A 22487-nucleotide genomic window follows, 5' to 3' on the forward strand; every position below is an offset into this window, starting at 1 on the left:
TCAGTAAGAGCATTGAAGATGGGTCATGGTTCAGTCTTCCAGCATGACAATGACCCCAAAAACACAGCCAGGGCAACTAAGGAGTAGCTCCGTAAGAAGCATGTCAAGGTCTTGAAGTGGCCAAGCCAGTCTGCAGACCTGAACTCAATAGAAAATCTTTTGAGGGAGCTGAAACTTGAAACTTGAAAGATTTGGAGAAGATCTGTATGGAGGAGTGGACCAAAATCCCTGCTGCAGTGTGTGAAAACTTGGTCAAGAACTGCAGGAAACATCTGACCTCTGTAATGGCAGACAAATGTTTCTGTACCAAATGTTAAGTTCTGTTTTTCTATTGTATCAAATACTTATTTCATGCAATAAACTGCAAATTAATTATTTAAAAATCATACAACGTGATTTTGTTGATTTTGTTTTTAGATTCTGTCTCTCACAGTTGAAGTGTACGTACTAGGGATGTGAATCGTACAACAACTCACGATTCAATTCGATTCCGATTCTTGGGGTGACGATTCGATTCAGAATCGATTTTCGATTCAAAGAGCTCTGAGAAATAGTTATATTACTTAAAAATGTTTATTTTTAAGAAAATGCAGCTTTACAAGGTTAATCAAGTGATTCTAGATGTAAATTTACTCATCTGCTTTGCTCGTTCAGAGTTGGCTGGCAGTTTAGCAAAGCGCTGGTCAGTAGTCGGGAGATACCGCTGCTCTACTACTTTTACCTCCGGGTGATGACGTAGCATGTGGGCTTGTGGATTTGAAGTGTTTCCGAATTACTTGACTTTCATTTTGCAGATTTTGCACACTGCATAAGTCATGTCAAGCTCCTTCTTATGCAGCAAATAATAAAATCCAAAATGTGCTCAAACATTTGCCTTCAGCAAAGACGGTGCTGGCTGAACTAGCGTGTCATCCACCATGCTAAGCTACAGCTCACGAATGTTTGAAGCACACCGGACCCTCCCCTCGCGGGGATGCTGTAGTACGGAAGCCGTTGCCTGACAAACAGTACACGCAGCAAGTAAGCAAGAAAATGTTTTTAAAAATGCTTTTTAAAAATCAATTCTTGGACAGTTTGGATCGATTCAGAATCGTAATAAATAAGAATCACGATTTGGACGTGAATCGATTTTTTTCCGGCACCCCTAATACCTACAATAAGAATTACAGACCTCTCCGTTCTTTGTAGGTGCGAAAACTTGCAAAATTGACATTGGATCAAATATTTATTTTCCCCACTGTAACTTCAAAAAAAGCTATGCAAATTTTACATCTGTTTTTCTTGTTGAGACAGTGGTTCTTTGTGGATTATCTTTTCGTTGTTACTGCAGATTACAAAAACACTGCTTCAAAACATTTTGAAACCTATAATACACTTGTGTTTTGAACATTGTCCTGGAGTCCACAAGAAAAATAAGACATCAGAAGACAAGCCAAAACACACACAACAGAATGAGAAAGTAAATCTGGAATTACAGAATAGATGAAAAATGTGGTTGGGGAAGGCGCCAAAAACGTTTTGTCACTACTTAGCAATGGTTAATTTAAAACACTACTTTGAAACTTTTAGAATGACTTGAAACAGCCATGTTTTGAAGACTGTTCTGGAGTCTGCAAAGGAAGACATCGCATGCTGTGTGGCCACTTGGTAAATCCTGGCACCTGCTGGATGTCTCAGGAATATGCATCCATTTTAAAATATACATTTCATAAGGCTACATTCATTGCAGAGTCTGCATGTATGGACTGTATTTATGCAGCACTTTTCCACCTGAATCAGAAGCTCAACGCTTTACAGCTTTATTCTTAGCTTTACACCTTACAATGATGCCTCACATTCATCCATTCACTCACATACTGATATTAGCTTTAACCTCGAGACCAGGCCTCTCCAACCCTGCTCTTGGAGAGCACCTGTCCTGCATGCTTTCCATGTCTATCTGCTATAGTCTCACCTGGTCATTTAACACTGGTATTTCCCAGCTCAGAGTTAATTAGCTTTGGGTGGATTAGAGAGTTCTAAAATGTTCCAGGCAGGTGCCATCCAGGAGCAGGTTTGGAGAGGCCTGCTCTAGACCGTCACCTCCCCACTATGTTTCTTCCCATATTTTGTCTAAATTCCACCAAACTTTGTATGTAGATGAAGATTAACCCTGGAATTAACCTTAAAGTATTTGTTTCAGCAGGTCAAGGACATCTGGCCCAAAGGTCAAAATCTTGAGTTTTATTCCAATTTGCACTGAACTTTCAATACATATGGAGATGGGTTCTGGAATTGCCCAGCAAGGTCAGATTTGCTAAAGGTCAGTCATTGGGGCCAAACTCATTCCTCCCAGGTCATTTTTATGATTTCTACCAAACTCGGGATATCAGTGAAGGTTGGCCCCAAAATTGCCCTTAAATGATTCATTTTAGCAGGTCAAAGTCAGGCAGTTTGTTTTTCAACCTGATTTGGCACATATTTAGGTGGATTTGAGAATTGCCCTGGCTAGGTCAGCCAGAGGTGAATCATTTGGATGAAGCTCAAGATCACTGCAATCAAATGTCAGACTGTCGTAGCCCTTAATGTCTTTATGCCCACGGCTACTGTCACCTATTAAAGAGAAACAATTCACACTCTCCAACACTGAGCACAGCTCTGCAAGCACACCTGATTCATATCAGAGTAATTCCCAACATGGACCAGACTCTAAAGTAGGCCACCGAAAACAAGTGGAAACATCAGGTAGTTGAGAAGGACTGCCAAGCCCCTGGATTCATTATGGAGAGCGTTCTCTAATGGAGCACAGAGTACTCTAATCATCGCTTTTTCAATAAAATCCTTATCGCTGCATGCATTTATAGTCCTACTCTACACCTAATTAAGTTGCCTTTTCGGCGTATTTGTCCTCTGTGGCTGTGATTATCAGAATTATCCTCAATATCTTTTTGTTGCAGCGGAAGCTGCAAGGTGTGCTGTGCCGTTTCACTTGTCAATGAGATATCAAATTCAAAGGTGCTTGATTCCTGATGAGTACATTAAAAAATCAAAGCCACAGCTAAAAATAGAGAGTTGCCAAGTGTTCATGAAAATTACTTCATGTATTTATTTATGTTAAGGAAACAGGAATTAATTATTCATGTTTTGCGACGTGCTAAACATTCCTGCCATGACTGAAAAGGCTGCGGATTTAGGTTGAGCTCATACAGAAGCTCAATGAAAAGAACCCCCTGTGTTTAGAGACGGTAAGGAAATGGATTTGGTTTTGGGGTGTGTGTGTGTGTGTGTGTTAGACAACCTGCACACCTGCCCTTGCGGCAGCGTGTGAGAAAGCACTTGCCGCTTATTGTGCGCCGCGCCAGAATCAACTCTCCTGCACGGTCAATAAATCAGTTCTGATAGGGTCAGCACTGCAGCGTCGAAGGTATCACAATCTCATTAAAAGCTTTTCCCGCTCCTGTTTGGTTTCTTGCACCAAACTCTGTAGTGTTGCTATGGATACCATGGATACCAGGCAGTTAGTACCAACTGCCAAACGCAGAAACACAGCAGAGGGTGGAAATTCTCTGGTGATTATATGTGAAGCTTTGTGTACTTCTGCACACTTTGATCAGTTGCCCCAATAACTGGCAGTAAATACATGGGAAGAAAGAAACCATCTCACTGCTCCAAAGTGTTTCCATTTCCCCCAACTGAGAGTGACACAGAACATCGCACAAAAACATGCATTGTGATACTCATACAGTTACTAATGTGTGACATGCTGCTCCACAAAGAAGCATGAGGGGATGGAGGGATGAAGAAAGTATAGAGGTGTGGGAGAAAGGCAGGGGATTGTATTGGTATGTTGATAATATCAGGTGCTGGAATGACTGATGGAGATCAGAAGACAAAGGCGTGACTGGCATTCAAGTGCATTAATCATGAATGAAAGAAATTACCATTAGTCTTGCTACTGTATTTACCAAGAAAAATTAGATGCAAATGGTGACATTTCTTCCTGTCGGCGACTGAGTGAGCATTTTGGCGCTCTGCAGAGGCACAGTGGTAGCTAATACGTTTACAATTGCATTCTCCACCTCATCTACGTTAAAGCCGGCTGACATGTATCATGTAAGTGACACTGGATGTGTTCAAGAACAATAGGTGATTGAGGAGGATTTGCCAAGCTGCTCACTGAAACAATAATGTCATCTTTGCGGGTGAATTTTTTTTTTCTAGTGAAAGACTATTTAAATCAAACAAGAGGCTTTTACTGTACGTGTGCTGAAACAGTGAGTCCTATCTCTTCTTCAAATCAGTACCGTTTAGTAAAATCACTCTAGAAAAATGTACATTAAACTAAAGTGTGCAGCAGTCAGCGTGCGATAAGCTGCCAAGCGTAGTTTAACAATGTTAAAAGGTCTTATGTAACATTTGATGAGGAATGTGGAGGAGAAATTATTTAACAGGCAGCACATGCATAAATTTCATAAGGATGCAAGCTGATGGATGGTTACACTATGCATGTTGCATAAATTTCAGTCCACCGCACAGTAGGGTTGTCAAGAAAATGGATACTCAGACACTAATCAATACTAAAAATTTGTATTACATTAGTTACTCATTTACAACAGTATCAATGCCAGCAGTGCTGTTTTACTTCTATTCCTCCACTTGAAGATGTGTGTTAACTGGAGAAATTGACATGCAGGCACACAGACCCTCTTCAGCAACATGGATGCACGCAATAACTTACTCAAGCTTTGTTGTCTTTAAACAGAAGACATAAAGAAGTTATTCTGGGGGATTTTTTCATACAAACGCAGACAACCCATTAAAATGTTGTGGTTTTTTTTGTACTACCTATATAAAAAAAAAAGTTAGCTTCAACAAACCATTAATCAGATAACTGAAAAGTTATCTTTCATGAGGATAAACCGATAAGCTGCTAAAAAATTTACCTTTATTACAGATAACCGATAACTATTAGTACTGATTCGGACGCGGCCACATCAGATTACACTGTTGGCTTATGATAAACCAGTTTCACTTTAAGCGGCGCAGGGACTGCTGGGTAAATTCAAAGATCACAAACACAAAGAACACATGAAAAATGAATAAATTAAAAAATAAAACCCCAAACACTGTCATCATCTTTCAAAAGCAGTAAACCACAGTATTAGAAGTCACAGTTTATCTCAGTATTAGATACACCGTCCTTTACGAATTAAAAGCTGCCTCTTTTTTCACATGCTTTGAACCTTGTGGCTTAAACAACCGAAATACATCCATTAATGTATTGATTGGCAGAGTAAAATACAGGTAGTAAATATAAATTCTTACCTGTTAGTTTCAGTGGGATTCATCTGAATAAATAATCCACATAAAGCATCCTTTTCTTAAAATCCAAAACAGTGTCTAAACGTGAAGAAAAGTCCCTCCTTCTGTACACACAGCTGCGCCATGAGAGCTCCTCTCCCCCACCTAGTCTTGGGGATTAAATTACAGCCATAAAGAAATAAAATTTAAAAAAATGTTAAAATTAGTCTGTTTTGTTTTTGTGTCGAGTGGATGAGTCAGTGTAACGTCCAAAGTGAACCTGAACTACACTACCCACAATGCTCCCTGCGTCGACTGGCCAATTACATTTTGCGCTTAATGATGATGTCATCAGCAAGCAACAGGCGGCCAGTCTGCTACAAACGGACTAAAATGTTTGATTTTAGGGTTTACAAACTTTTTGACCGTTAAATTTTACCAGTAAAAAAATGTTATCAGACTGAAAGTTATCGGAACTAAATTTATCGGAAAAGCTAATCCGATAGCAAAAACATTAGCGGCGATAATTATCTGCTATTGGATTACCTGAACTGTGCCCACCACTGTGTGTGTGTATATATATATATATATATATATATATATATATATATATATATATATATATATATATATACAGTGAGGAAAATGAGTATTTGAAGACCCTGCAGTTTTGCAAGTTCTCCCACTTAGAAATCATGGAGGGGTCTGAAATTTTCATCTTAGGTGCATGTCCATCAGTGGTGGGCACACGTCCGATAATCCGATAACAGATAATTATCGAAGATAATGTTTTCATTAAAGGATTTTCTTTTTAGATAAATTTAAAAACCATCATTGGACTAATTATCTTCCAATGAATTACCGTCCGATAACTTTTAGACCAATAACGTATTAAACTAAGCTGAACAGTGAAAAACATTTTTAAAACTGTTAAAGCTGTTGAGACCTATCTGTTAAAAGTTTCCTAATAGGCATGTTGTTCTACCCTCTGCAATCAGAAACCACTTTATCGTCTGTAAGCAAAGGAGAACTGGTGACCAAAAAAAAAAAAATAAAAATTTTCTTTAACACCATACTAATATAATCGCAATGTCACCAAGTCATCCAGAGGCATACATTTTTAACTTATGGTTCAAATTTTAACCACTCATTTTAGACAAGGTATTTAAAATTATTGTCATGTCTGAAGTTTATAAAGTGAAAATATCAGATATATGTTTTCGTTTAAAGTAATGTGCTAATTTTTAAGGTTTTGTGAGCACATGCTGTGCCAGGCAGCAATGCATTATGGGTAGCATAAGATAATCTCAGACGTTCACGACAGGACAAATGCATTTCAGACACTCTGTTCAGGGTCCACAGATAACAGCATTAAACTCTAGTGCCTAAAACTCTCGTGAATATATTCTCTGGGTTTATAGACCTTAGTGTATTTGCGTTTGTTAAATTCCACACATCTTAAATGTAGCAGACACGGATTATCTGGAATTTTGTTTGACATTTTTTCAAGGCCGCTACTGCCATCTACTGGCCAGGAGTGTTCATGGCAGTATTAAACGTCTGGGTACATGGCTGCTCTCAAAGTGTTGGTATTGTCCATTGTCCAGGCGCTTTTTGTGTGCATATATGTTAACTTTGTATTCTAAAACTACAGTTAGAAGTAATTCCGACTCCTTATCGGTCCACACGAACGAGGTTGGCGCCATGTTTTTAGCTTTTGTAGAAGTGACGACAAGAGAATAAGGCTCATGATTGGAAAGAATTTTAATCAGTACCGCCACCCAAAGGTTTGGCAGACTAATTACAACACATTTATACAGTTCGATGTGGATGGATTTTTTTTTTAAATGACGTAGTGTGGATGAAGTTTTTTCCCCAAACTGAAAGGGTAAGATATTCGGTTTTACAAATACCCGACAACGTGTGTACATGGCATTATGTCTGTGAAAGGCACTATATAAATAACTTTACTTACTTACTTACTAATATTGAGTGCACGTTTTACAACATCATAAAAGTTTTAAAATATGCAATTGCGATGACACTTCCAGGGCTCCGTAAAAATGCCTGTTTTACAAATGAAAATGAAATATTTTACAAAAGCACATTTATCTTTAAACCAACACATGACACACGTCACATTAACGTGTTGGTTTACATAATGGATTACTGAACCAATCACTGTTTAGCACTTTTACCCAGAATGCTTTGCGGTCTGTGTTTGTTACAAAACCTCAGAATTAGTGCCTTATTCAACATTAAAAGATATATGTTATATTTTAACTTTGTACAAATGACAGAATTGACATTAATGGAGTTATTCTATCAGTATTTTCAAAAAACCATAAGTTAGTATGACTTTATTTTTCAAGACCTCCGCCTGACCGGAGTGTTGAAACTGATAGAGAACTGGCATTATGGCTGCTCTTGGTGTTCCTGTGTAGTGGGAGCGCTGTTGTAAACAAGAGCTTCCAGCAGGGGGAGAACGTTGGAAGAAAAATGATTATGATTAGTAAAGAATTGATTTTGTGAGTGCTCTCAGGATTCATCTGTGCTGCTTTCTGCAGGGGGCAGCATAGTTAAACATTCTTGCTTATTCTTTAGGTCTTTTACCGCTTTTGATGCTTTTAAAAGCGATCGTGTTAAAAATCAATTTCAGCTCTTTAGTAACTGCAAATGTCCCATAGACAACACCGGAATTTATCGGTTATCGATTATCTGTAACTTCTGATACATTTTTGGGTGGTTTATCGGTTTATCTTTATCAAAGATAACTTTTCAGTTATCTTATTATCTGTTATCGAAGTTAATTTTTTGGTTATCTGTGCCCACCACTGATGTCCATTGTGAGAGACATAACCTAAAAAAAAAACGGAAATCACAATTTATGATTTTTTAATAATTTATTTGTATGTTACTGCTGCAAATAAGCATTTGAACCCCTACCAACCAGCAAGAATTCTGGCTCACACAGACCTGTTAATTTTTTTTTAAGAAGCCCTCTTATTCTGCACTCTTTACCTGTATTATTTGCACCTGTTTGAACTTGTTACCTGTATAAAAGACACCTGTTCACACACTCAATCAATCACACTCCAACCTGTCCACCACAGCCAAGACCAAAGAGCTGTCTAAGGACACCAGGGACAAAACTGTAGATCTGCACAAGGCTGGGATGGACTACAGGACAACAGGCAAGCAGCTTGGTAGAAGACAACAACTGTTATGATTATTTATTAGAAAGTGGAAGAAACACAAGATGACTGTCAATCTCCCTTGGTCTGGGATTCCGTGAAAGATCTCACTTTGTGGGGTAAGGATGATTCTGAGAAAGCTCAGAACTACACAGGAGGACCTGGTCAATGACCTGAAGAGAGCTGGGGCCACAGTCACAAAGATTACATTAGTAACACATGATGCTGTCATGGTTTAAAATCCTGCAGGGCAGCAAGGTCCCCCTGCTCAAGCCAGCACATGTCCAGGCCCATTTGAAGTTCACCAGTGACCATCTGGATGATCCAGAGGAGGCATGGGAGAAGGTCATGTGGTCAGATGAGATCAGAATAGAGCTTTTTGGAATCAACTCCACTTACCATGTTTAGAGGATGAGAACAACCCCAAGAAAACCATCTCAACCGTGAAGCATGGGGGTGGAAACATCATACTCTGGGGGTGCTCTTCTGCAAAGGGGACAGGCAAACAACCTCCTTCCCTCAGTAAGAGCATGACAATGACCAGCATGACAATGACCCCAAACACACAGCCAGGGCAACTAAGGAGGGGCTCCGTAAGAAGCATTTCAAGGTCCTGGAGTGGCCTGGCCAGTCTCCAGACCTGAACTCAATAGAAAATATTTGGAGGGAACTGAAACTCCAAACCTGAAAGATCTAGAGAAGATCTGTATGGAGGAGTGGGCCAAAATCCATGCTGCAGTCTGTGCAAACCTGGTGAAAAACTACAGGAAACATTTGACCTAATTGCAAACAAAGGCTACTGTACCAAATATATATATATATATATATATATATATATATATATATATATATATATATATATATATATATATACACACACACACTCAACAAAAATATAAATGCAGCACTTTTGGTTTTGCTCCCATTTTGTATGAGATGAACTCAAAGATCTAAACCTTTTTCCACATACACAATATCACCATTTCCCTCAAATATTGTTCACAAACCAGTCTAAATCTGTGATAGTGAGCACTTCTCCTTTGCTGAGATAATCCATCCCACCTCACAGGTGTGCCATACCAAGATGCCGATTAGACACCATGATTAGTGCACAGGTGTGCCTTAAGACTGTCCACAATAAAAGGCCACTCTGAAAGGTGCAGTTTTGTTTTATTGGGGGGGGATACCAGTCAGTATCTGGTGTGACCACCATTTGACTCATGCAGTGCAACACATCTCCTTCTGATAGAGTTGATCAGGTTGTCAATTGTGGCCTGTGGAATGTTGGTCCACTCCTCTTCAATGGCTGGGCGAAGTTGCTGGATATTGGCAGGAACTGGTACATACTGTCGTATACGCTGGTCCAGAGCATCCCAAACATGCTCAATGGGTGACATGTCCGGTGAGTATGCCGGCTATGCAAGAACTGGGACATTTTCAGCTTCCAAGAATTGTGTACAGATCCTTGCAACATGGGGCCGTGCATTATCCTGCTGCAACATGAGGTGATGTTCTTGGATGTATGGCACAACAATGGGCCTCAGGATCTCGTCACGGTATCTCTGTGCATTCAAAATGCCATCAATAAAATGCACCTGTGTTCTTCATCCATAACAGACGCCTGCCCATACCATAACCCCACCGCCACCATGGGCCACTCGATCCACAACATTGACATCAGAAAACCGCTCACCCACACGACGCCACACACGCTGTCTGCCATCTGCCCTGAACAGTGTGAACCGGGATTCATCTGTGAAGAGAACACCTCTCCAACGTGCCAAATGCCAGCGAATGTGAGCATTTGCCCACTCAAGTCGGTTACGACGACAAACTGGAGTCAGGTCGAGACCCCGATGAGGACGACGAGCATGCAGATAAGCTTCCCTGAGACGGTTTCTGACAGTTTGTGCAGAAATTCTTTGGTTATGCAAACCGATTGTTTCAGCAGCTGTCCGAGTGGCTGGTCTCAGACGATCTTGGAGGTGAACATGCTGGATGTGGAGGTCCTGGGCTGGTGTGGTTACACGTGGTCTGCGGTTGTAAGGCTGGTTGGATGTACTGCCAAATTCTCTGAAACACCTTTGGAGACGGCCTATGGTAGAGAAATGAACATTCAATACACGAGCAACAGCTCTGGTTGACATTCCTGCTGTCAGCATGCCAACTGCTGCTCCCTCAAATCTTGCGACATCTATGGCATTGTGCTGTGTGATAAAACTACACCTTTCAGAGTGGCCTTTTATTGTGGTCTAAGGCACACCTGTGCACTAATCATGGTGTCTAATCAGCATCTTGGTATGGCACACCTGTGAGGTGGGATGGATTATCTCAGCAAAGGAGAAGTGCTCACTATCACAGATTTAGACTGGTTTGTGAACAATATTTGAGGGAAATGGTGATATTGTGTATGTGGAAAAAGTTTTAGATCTTTCAGTTCATCTCATACAAAATAGGAGCAAAACCAAAAGTGTTGCGTTTATATTTTTGTTGAGTGTGTATATATATATATACGAGGTCTATTAGAAAAGTATCCGACCTTATTATTTTTTTCAAAAACCATATGGATTTGAATCACGTGTGATTACATCAGACATGCTTGAACCCTCGTGGGCATGCGAGAGTTTTTTCACGCCTGTCCGTTACGTCATTCGCCTGTGGGCAGTCTTTGAGTGAGGAGTCGTCCACCCGCTCATCGATTTTTTCATTGTTTAGGAATGGCTCAGAGACTGTTGCTTTGTTTGATAAAAATTTTTTCAAAACTGTAAGGCACAACTGAGTGGACACCATTCAATAAATTCAGCTGGTTTTCGGTAAAAATTTTAACGGCTGATGAGAGATTTTGGTCTGGTAGTGTCGCTTTAAGGATGGTCCACGGCGCCTGACGGCGGTCTGCGCTTCGAGGTCGCAGCGTCTCGCCGTTTCAAGTTGAAAACTTCCACATTTCAGGCTCTGTTGACGCAGTAAGTCGTCAGAGAACAGAGAACTTTCAGAAGAAGTCGGCATGAGGAGTTTATTCGGACATTCCATTGTTAACGGTCATTTTGTAATGAAAGAACGTGCGGGCAGAGTCGCATGTCGGGCTGGACCCGACCGCGGGGGGTCGCGGCAGGAAAAACACCTCCGTTGGAAATCTTAACGGGCAAGTTGGAACATGCCCAAGCTGTTAAACAATTTCTCAGTTACTCACTTGTTGAAAGCCATTAAAAGCCGCCTGAATTCTACAAATGGTTTTCAACACGGAGGTGTTTTTCCTGTCGCGGCGTACACAGATTTGCCGAGTCGTCACGGAAACGACTCGGCGAATTTGCGCGTACGTCTTTCATTAAAAAAATGTCCTTAAACAGTGGAATGTCCGCATAAATTCCTCATGCCGGCCTCTTCTGAATCTTCTCTGTTCTCTCACGATGTCCTGGGTGAATTAAGCCTTAAATTAGGATATTTTCAGCTCGAAACAGGCCGACGACAGCGCCTGGAAGCGCTGCAGGACGTCCCGCTCCGTGGGAAGTCCTTACACTGACAGAAACACCCCATAATCTCTCATCAGCCGTTAAACTTTTCACAGAAAAGCAGCTTAATTTCTCGAATAGTGTCCACTCGGATATTCCTCACAGGTCCAGAAAAATTTTTGATAAAGCAACGCGCGCCGTCTCGAGCAGCGTGTGAAACAAAGGAATTCAGCCGAGAGGGCGGGACCACATCTCACTCAAGGCCTGCCCACAGGGAAATGACGTCACCGACACGCGTGAAAAAACTCACGCATGCGCACGAGGGTTCAAGCATGATTGGTGTAATCGCATGTCATTCAAATCCATATAGTTAAAAAAAAAAATAAAAGGGTCGGTTTATTATCTAAGAGACCTCGTATATATATGTTGTAGTGCTGCACTGACGTTTCTGGTTCCTGAGTCACAGGGAAAGCAAAATAATTATCAAAGAAAAGGTAATTGAACTGTATTAAACAAGTACAAACCCTGTCACACCTTGACGATTTAGCCAGCATATGCCAACCGTATTAAAAAAGGCTGGCATAAATCCAATAAATTAAGGGTACTTTTAACTTTTAAGTTTACAGCAAGTTCAAGCAAGTTGAAGCACATTGAAACACTCTGAAGTTCACTGATGTACGTCCTGATAAGATGAGCGCCTCAAAACATTTTGGGCATGCTGAAAATTTTCAACAAGTGCCAGCGTGTGACTCACACGCCCCGCACATACTGGACATAAGTTGTAGCTAAGTTATGTGATTGTTTGCAGACATTTCTTGAAATTTACTCATATGAGCGAAGCATCGCGCAGCAGTGTGAAGCTCACTCATGGTACAGGGCATGGAATCTAGTGGGAACTCAGTGGCAAGCTCACACTCAAACAGGAAGTGCCAACTTTTCAGTCACAGTAAAACAGGAAATGTTGACCTCTTCCTGGCATGGGTGGAGCTAGAGCGGAGGCCGGAATTTCACTGGACTCCACTGAAATCTGATTGGACACAGATGATTGACATGCCACTGCACCCCACGTCTGGTTGAAAGACCTGCATTTTGAAATTAGTGAGTCACATTGACTGCTGGGTTCTTCCTGTCCAGTAGTTAGTGCTGTGTACCCCCAAAACGTCTAATCCACCTTAGTAGAAGAAGAAAAATGTTTGCTTCAGATTTGAAAAGAACACATCGTTTGAACTATGGACTTATAATCACACCAAACTTATATTGGTGAGTAAATGACCGTATTTCATACCAGAAATGAGGTCCAGGTTGTTAAAAGCAGCATTTCTCCTTTAGTTCATGTTGAAGCTAACAGACAGCAGCTGGTTCATGGTCTGTTGGCTTATTAGTACAGCAGATAACTGAAACAATTCTTTAAATAGTGATACAAATTCAGCACAAATACAGCTGGAGCAAAATTAATGGAGCAACTTTAACTTTTGACCCCCGTACAAACTGAAACTGACCTTTGTCACCATTCTTGCTGCTTTTACCTCATAACTCCATAACATTCAGTCACAAATTGTCCAAACTATACATTTTTTGGAGTCTTTATGATCAGGCAAATAATGTGGTGTAGTTTTCTATATGATCGGAACATCTTTTAATTTTGACCCCTGTGTAATTCTTCAATTGACCCCTACCTGGCTGCCTATTGCAAATTCAAGTGGCCAATCAGTTTTTTCAAAAGAGTTCATGTCTATGGGTTATTTGTGCCAAATTTGATTGTATCACCATTTGCAGGATTCCACTGCAAATATTCTCTTATCTGCTGCACTATACATGAGATGTAAGATGCTGCTTCTCCGTGTTTCTCAGTTGCCCTCAAAAGTATTGGAACACTTGGTATTTCACATATTTTAATTTGTTTATTCCATTTCAAATACATTTTTTAATTTATCTTCCTTAACTCAAACTGAAAGCAAATCTCTACAGCTTGATATAAATTAATTAAAAATATAAAATCCAGCTTCCTGATGAAGTGGTGTAGAGGAAGATTTTCTTAAAAAGAATACCTGAAAGTTCAGCTACAATTTGACAGAAAGTACATTTGAGATGAAAGCCTGGATTTGATGTTTTGGTGAAACAAACTTTTGTATTTCTTCATAATTGATGTAAATAAAGTCCAAGACATATTGTTCATGTTTCCATCCCCTGACTTGTCTAAAGAAAACTGACATTAAAACTGATTATTATTTACAGGTTGTATCAAGTTTTAGAGATTTGCTTTCAGTTTGAGTTTGAGGAAGATAATTTTAGAAATTTTTATTCTTTATGTTTTTGTATTTCTTGTATTTAAAATGGCATAAACAAAATTTCTTTTAGTTATTTTGGCATGTAATTGTGTAGGTAGTTATTGGAGTACTCGTATTAATATACCTGTTTTCTCTGTGTTTTTAATGTAACACGTTGTGTGCACTGAGCCGTCATTTGCAGCTGTCAGTGAGTCTCTCTCCAGCAATCAGCTGACAGGCACCTCACTGTCCTGTGTGCACTCTGGCTGGCCGCTCCCCATCTGTACATACATATGAGAATTTCATGCAAGTGTGCCTACCCCCCCCCCGCACACCACATGTGCTGCAGGGGAGAGTGAGGGGCGTGCGAAACACACGCACGCCACATGTGTTCTGTGGGGGGGTGCAACACACGTGAGATACACATGCAGCCATATATTTTGAGGGGGGAGCCGACACTCTGGCATGCCACATGTGTGTTGCTTGGCGACGCCACAGTCGTGGTAGCATTTAGACATATTCCACAGCCAGCTTGAAAGTGGTGCTCCTTGAGTGGTATTGGATGTTCATTTGTGGTACCTGGAATTTGGCCAACACCTGCCAAGAGAGGGATTGAACGACCTCTCACAGGGCACTCTCTGTCTTTCGGCTGCTTGTGTGCGCGAATGGTTGTAGCGATAGGTGTACGAGGCATTAGAGGTGGCTCCGATTTTTCACGAATGGCATGCAATTCCTCCTTTGTGCGCTAGTCGGCTTCAATCGTACTATGTGTGAAGGGGCCTTTAACATGGTTCACCTGTATATTGTGTTGTCATTGATGTTATTGTTTGAATCTTCATTTTTTTTATGACCTTTTTATTTTTTTAACAGCATAGCATGTGTGGTGCCATTATTATATTTTACATGCTTTAACATTTCGCTAAAAACACATATTTACAGTCCACAGGACAAACATGTAAACACACTCTTGCAAACTGACATTGATGCTTGTAGAATTTCCGTCTGCAGACCATGGACAATCCTGCAGCCTCTGTTTTAAACATCCTCAACACGTGTTCAGTGGATGCATGTCAAACCCCAATCTCCTGCATCACAGAGGTATGAGTCAATGCTTAGGCAGTTTTCAGAACAACAGGCCTGACTACAGGAATAGAAATACCCAGCAGTAATAGCTCAGACTCGGTAGATTGGTTTGATGAATGCTTGAGTGGTTTGATCAAATGTCCAATATGAAAGGAAAAGAAGGGTTTCTTTAACATATCACGGACAGCTCTCACACAAAATCATTCTAGTCCAGGAGAAAAGAGAATCTGTGGGGTTATTTTGATACAGCCATGGTGATGCATCTGCTGTTGCTGTTAATACCTGGACCATTTTTAACTCAACTGTGCAGCTGCGGGCAAGTGTTAATAAATGCGCAACACCACATGAATGACTTCTTTGCTGACAGGCATTACAAATTGTGACTACAATTTAGGTGCATTTATTTCTGTCTTCCTTTCTTTTTTCTTTCCTGTAATATGTCTATCTGTCTATAATGTCCCCATAATGTTTGCACAACACCAAATGTTATGTGTGTGTGTAATATATATATATATATATATATATATATATATATATATATATACACACACATACATACACACTCTGCAAAAGTTTTAGGCATCCCAGAGTTATATTAAAGTTAATGTTTCATGACCCTCCCCCATCCCTTTTTATTGCCATGTCAAGACATAATCATTTCCAACAAAAGTGAATATGTGACCTATGTATTTTTATATTTGTATTCTGTAATAATAATAATAATAATAATTTCTTTGAAAAAAAATCACATGTAAATAGAACCAAGTTTTCATATGGATTGTCATTAAAGTTGAAATTCCTCACACATTTAATTTATTTATGAATATTTATCTGGTTTTCATCATGTGCCTAAAACATTTGCACAGTACCATATATATATAAATAAATTGTGGAAATGTTGCTTAATTTATTACTCAAGAAGCTTGAGTACAGGCTGATGTGGTACCAACCTGTTCTTTATATTAGTAGATACTATTTGATGATGATGATGATGATGACGACGATTACGTGCTAGTAGAAATAGGACATTCCCCAGTTCTTGGTTCAATCCTGTGGCATCTCTAACCCCCCAAGATTTCCCTGTATCCCATAAACAGATTTAACAAAAGAGAAGAACAAGTAGCTCAGTGCAATAGAGTTGGACTACCAATAAATACACCTGGGTTTGAATCTTGGTTGTGCTACCTGTCTGTGTCCATGAAGAAGACACTTCAGCTACATTGTTCCAGTCTACCAAACTATAAAGGTGTACCTGCCTTGGTGTGGATAGTATCCAGCAATGGTCTGGTGCCCTATACAGGGGGAATCATAGACTGTCATCTGTTTCATGGTACAGAATCTAGGAATAATTACCTGCGCCAATGGACCTCAGGGCCTAATTCTTCTGTGGTGTGTGTGTGTGCGTGTGTGTGTGTGTGCCTAAGAAATCCACTGATTCCTGTTGTTCAGAATTTTTTTTTTTTTTTTTGACACTGCAGCATTGTAAAGCAGACAATAATCCAATACTGGATGCTCATATTTTCTTGGGAGACTGAGGCTAGTTATTATTATTAGGTTTCCCCACATCAATGGCTCCACAACATCATTAAACTGGCCACAGCTGTTTCGCCGTCACTTCTCTTTCTCCTGATTTGTCTTGATAAGAGTTTAAATGTTGCTCTTCATTTATTTGTCCTCTTCTCTGTTCCGTAAATCAAAGCTCATGCCTCATACAAAAGGTCCAGCCTGTCTTTGTTGCTGCTGTAAACAGTGTTTGCCTGTCTGTGTTCTCTTCCAGCTGTACATTCAGACAACGACCCTGATCATCTCCATGAACCTCAGTGCCTCTGTCGCACTGGGCATGCTCTACATGCCCAAGGTGTACATCATTATCTTCCACCCTGAGCTTAATGTACAGAAGAGGAAACGTAGCTTCAAGGCTGTGGTTACAGCTGCTACAATGCATTCACGTCTGTGCCACAAGCCCAGCGAGAGGCCCAACGGAGAGGCTAAGACTGAGCTGTGCGAGAACCCCACCGCTGACCCCATGAGTAAGTTACCCATTGAGAGACTCACTCACCAAGCCTCAGGGCCACACGTGTGCCACAAACCGATATCATCTAAATTTATACATGTCCTATTCAACCTTAGATGTATTTTTCAATACATTATTGGTCTAAATAAATGATTCAACATTACATAATGTACTGAAGAGGACAATTAAGATTTTACTTTCTGAACACTTCCAGGTGCATTTTTCTGGATTTATATTTTCTTATCATGCACCCGTTTGAAGATTGAACCTAACTGTGACATCCCATCATGTCTTGACAGCTTGACATTTCTCACAATGCACTCGGTATAGGCATTGCGCAAATGTGGCCTCAGACATGCCTTGGTATACTTACTCAGGTTAGATGCTGTCAGACAGACAACAATATGCAAAAAAAGAATGTTTATAATTTCAATAGTACGAATATTTAATTAGCTGAAAAATGATACGTTCCATCTTTCACCAAATTAAATATTAGTTCCATTGAAAGAATGAAAAAAACAAAACATTATTTGTTTTATATAATGGTGAAAACAGAACCTTGTCATTTGATATTTTGGTAATTTATAAACAACAGAAAAGGGACTTACATTTTGGTGTTTTTCACTGGTACTTTGACATCAGCAGTCCAACACGATCTTTAAATAGGGGTCCAAAATGGTTCTCAGTCAACTTGCAAAAAAACAATTCTGATGATGTAGTCTGTGACGCCGTGCGCTGATGTCTGTGTCCAGACTGCTGTCTGCTTTCCTCACTCCAGCAAAAAAATCACGTCAGAAATTTGTCCAACAACTCTTCATGCCTCCAGACGGATTACGGCGTAGTGGGGTTTTTTTGTTGTTGTTGTTGTTTGTTTGTTAGAATGATTAGCACCGTCAATTAGCTCATTCATATCATCATAGGCCAGCAAAACAAACTCCGCCATGTTTAGCTAAACGCAGCCCCGGTAGTGTGAGCATGCACAATGGTTTGGGCGTGCAATAACCCATTTCATATAGTACCAAAATTGCACTCTAAAAAGAACTATTGCACGGTCAATGAAACACAATGGCAAATGGTTCAAATAATCCATGTCACATGGCATACAGTGAGGAAAATAAGTATTTGAACACCCTGTGATTTTGCAAGTACTCCCACTTAGAAATCATGGAGGGGTCTGAAATTTTCATCTTAGGTGCTTGTCCACTGTGAGAGACATAATTAAAAAAAAATTGGGAAATTACAATGTATGATTTTTTAAATAATTTATTTGTATGTTACTGCTGCAAATAAGTATTTCAACAACTGTGAAAATCAATGTTAATATTTGGTACAGTGGCCTTTGTTTGCAATTAAGGGTCAAATGTTTCCTGTAGTTTAGCAGCAGGGATTTTGGTCCACTCCTCTATACAGATCTTCTCTAGATCTTTCAGGTTTGGAGTTTCAGCTCCCTCCAAAGATTTTCTATTGAGTTCAGTTCTGAAGACTGGCCAGGCCACTCCAGGACCTTGAAATGCTTCTTATGGAGCCCCTCCTTAGTTGCCCTGGCTGTGTGTTTGGGGTCATTGTCATGCTGGAGGACCCAGCCATGACCCATCTTCAATGCTCTTACTGAGGGAAGGAGGTTGTTTGCCAAAATCTCACAGTACATGACCCCATCCATCCTCCCTTCAATACGGTGCAGTCATCCTCTCCCCTTTGCAGAAGAGCACCCCCAGAGTATGATGTTTCCATCCCCATGCTTCACGGTTGGGATGGTTTTCTTGGGGTTGTTCTCATCCTCTAAACATGGTAAGTGGAGTTGATTCCAAAAAGCTCTATTCTGGTCTCATCTGACCACATGACCTTCTCCCATGCCTCCTCTGGATCATCCAGATGGTCACTGGTGAGCTTCAAATGGGCCTGGACATGTGCTGGCTTGAGCAGGGGGACCTTGCTGCCCTGCAGGATTTTAAACCATGAAAGCATCATGTGTTACTAATGTAATCTTTGTGACTGTGGCCCCAGCTCTCTTCAGGTCATTGACCAGGTCCTCCTGTGTAGTTCTGAGCTTTCTCAGAATCATCCTTACCCCACAAAGTGAGATCTTGCATGGAATCCCAGACCGAGGGAGATTGACAGTCATCTTGTGTTTCTTCCACTTTCTAATAAATAATCACAACAGTTGTTGTCTTCTACCAAGCTGCTTGCCTGTTGTCCTGTAGTCCATCCCAGCCTTGTGCAGGTCTACAGTTTTGTCCCTGGTGTCCTTAGACAGCTCTTTGGTCTTGGCTATGGTGGACAGGTTGGAGTGTGATTGACTGAGTGTGTGAACAGGTGTCTTTTATACAGGTAACAAGTTCAAACAGGTGCATTTAATACAGGTAAAGAGTACAGAATAAGAGGGCTTCTTAAAGAAAAATTAACAGGTCTGTGTGAGCCAGAATTCTTGCTGGTTGGTAGGTGATCAAATACTTATTTGCAGCAGTAACATACAAATAAATTATTAAAAAATCATACATTGTGATTTCCGGATTTTTTTTTTTTTTTTTTTTTTTTTAGATTATGTCTCTCACAGTGGACATGCACCTAAGATGAAAATTTCAGACCCCTCCATGATTTCTAAGTGGGAGAACTTGCAAAATTGCAGGGTGTTCAAATACTTATTTTCCTCACTGTACAAGCCACAAATCAAATGACAAGGATCCACTGAGCCGTTCTATAAAAGCTGCTTCCATTTACAGATGCTTTTTGGAGTATAATTAACATCCAGATATGGTTTATTCAGTCCAACTGACACAATGTGTCAGTATCATTATCTGATTAAGCATGCAATTCAATTAAACACATTTATTTTAACTATCAGAAACCCACTGATAAGAATGCATAGTGCAAAAGATTTAAAAATATAAATGCAGTGTCTGTATTATATTAGTCACAGAATCGTGTCATAACAATGGTTATGATCCTCATCTTTGAACATACTGTTGCAGTACTCCGCTCAATCAAGTTGAAGCAATGAATGAACTTAATTCAAAATACAAGTAAGATCAAAGCCAATGGTAAAATTGAACTATGTCTTCATGGACTTTCAATCATTATCATCATCATGTTCATTATCACATCCACATGCAACAAAGCCCATTTATCCTAACAAGTTAGGGGTGTGGCTGTTTTGAATGACAGCTCATGTGTTGAAGCTGCAGTAGGCCAGAGGATGGCTCCGTGATGTTGTGTTTTTATCATAGTGTTTCTATCATAGGTTTTCAAAGTGTGGGAGAGTGAGCTCCCCCCTCAGAGAACAAATAAATAGCTGTGCCACCCCCCCCCAACCGACACACGTACACACAATTTCAACATCTCAGTGTGTTGCTTTTTATTCTTTTACACATCTTAAACACATTTTAAAAGTATTTGTGTGTTTTAAGGAACACACAAATGCATTTATGCATTTACACACTTGACAAACTTTGTAAACATTTTAAACATATTTTTTAAAGAACTTTCAATTATTTCACATATTTTACACCATTTTCAAACATTTTAAATGTGTTTTTAAAGAACTTTCTATTCTTCTATTTTTACCTTTTGTCCTATTTTAAATGCTTTTAAAAAACATTTAAACATCTCTGTGTGTTTTTACATAATTATTGTATGGCCTTGCCTTACAATATAAAGCGCCTTGGGGCAACTGTTTGTTGTGATTTGGCACTATATAAAAAAATTGACTGATTGATTGATTGTTTTAAAATGTCTTTGGCATAACTAACACATTTTAACACAAATAATAATTATTTTTTAAAACTTTTATACATATTTAGTCTTAGGGATGGGTATTGATAACATTTTATCGATACTGATGCCATTATCGATTCCGCTTATCAATACCTCCTGTGAATTTTCTGTGCACCAAAACAGGCTATACAAGTTTTCTATGTCAATAACATTTTATTGAGTCTTAAAGTAAAAAAAAAATGAAATTGGTTACTGGGTCCTTGATCTCTGGACATAAATAAACAAAATCTTTCTCAAAAGCACTTCCCTTCAGACATTAATGGCACAAATCTAACTCTGAGGTGAGCTTTTGCTCTGCGCTGCAACACAACATCAGTGCAGGACGTCTCATTTTGGGAGGAAAATTAGTTTTATTCTGTTGTTTGTTGTCTGTATTACAACGTTTGGAAACAGGTGTCTGATTTAAAACAGTGATTCACTTTGAAGTTATTAATTCTGACCGGACTCTAACTTGACTCAGCACAGAGAGCGGTGCAGCGTTTGGAGCTGTGTGAACGTAACGGAGGACGATTCTCATTTCTTGCCTGCAACAAGACAAGAGTCCCAGTTAGTGACTTTAATCAACGCAAAAGTGACTCACGATTGATATATTTTAATGGCTTTGCGAGGGGTTAAGAAGCAGATTTGCCGCTTCTGAAAAGCAGAGAATCAAAGAACCAACGAAGCAGCAGATCGGAGCACTGCTTCGTTTGGTTCAAGCTTCAAAGCGGAGCCGTTACAGAAATTCGTTGCAGGGTCTGCAGTCAACATAAAGAAATGATCATTTTCCCGACAAACACCCTCAAAAACAACGGCCGCTATGAAGGACAGATAAGGGAATCGTTAAGCAAAAAGGCTGCTGATGTCAGAGAGAATTAGAATCAGAATCAGAATGCCTTTTATTGTCATTATACATTGGTACAACAAGATTAGGGCCATCCAGTTGCAGTGCAATAAAATAGAATAAAAATAAAAATAGTGCAAAAAAAAAAGAGATAAAAGTAGTGCAAGAGTATGTATCAAAGACAAGATATAAAGAAAAATTCAACAATGTAAGGAAAAATATATATACAATTGACACTAGTGCAAGGTGCGGCTAGGATATAAATATATTGCACAGAAATGTATATTGTCCATGGGTGATTGGGTTATTGCACATGGTTAGGATTGCACGAGGAGGATCAGTGCATGCTAGAGTTCAATGTGGTTATGGCTTTGGGGAAGAAACTGTTTTTCAGTCTGTTTGTTTTTATCCTTGTGAGCCTGTAGCGCCTCTCTGGGGGCATCAGGTCAAACAGGGCAGAGCCAGGGTGAAAGCAGTCTTTGGAGATCGCTTTGGCTCTGCTGAGGCAGCGGGAGGTGTGAATGTCCAACAGGGAGGGGAGAGGGCGGCCGATGATCTTCTGTGCTGCCTTAACAACCCTCTGCATTCTCTCCCTGTCAGCAATGG

The 22487-nt window shown here is 40.0% G+C and overlaps 1 protein-coding gene across 6 annotated transcripts in view; it reads left to right on the forward strand.

Annotated features, from left to right (window-relative positions):
• Positions 1-22487, forward strand: part of LOC117512537 (metabotropic glutamate receptor 7-like) — a 343778-nt gene that overhangs the window by 303509 nt on the left and 17782 nt on the right. For 4 of the 6 annotated variants that reach the window (XM_034172646.1, XM_034172645.1, XM_034172641.1 and 1 more), the window contains one exon: positions 17051-17303. In XM_034172646.1, the coding sequence (XP_034028537.1) occupies positions 17051-17303 (253 nt within the window). Of the gene's footprint in view, positions 1-17050; positions 17309-22487 lie in introns of all 6 variants that reach the window. The other 2 variants (XM_034172642.1, XM_034172644.1) reach the window with 1 other exon arrangement.

The sequence above is a fragment of the Thalassophryne amazonica genome, chromosome 6, assembly GCF_902500255.1.
Source record: "Thalassophryne amazonica chromosome 6, fThaAma1.1, whole genome shotgun sequence".
In the NCBI taxonomy this organism is placed as follows: Eukaryota; Metazoa; Chordata; class Actinopteri; order Batrachoidiformes; family Batrachoididae; genus Thalassophryne; species Thalassophryne amazonica.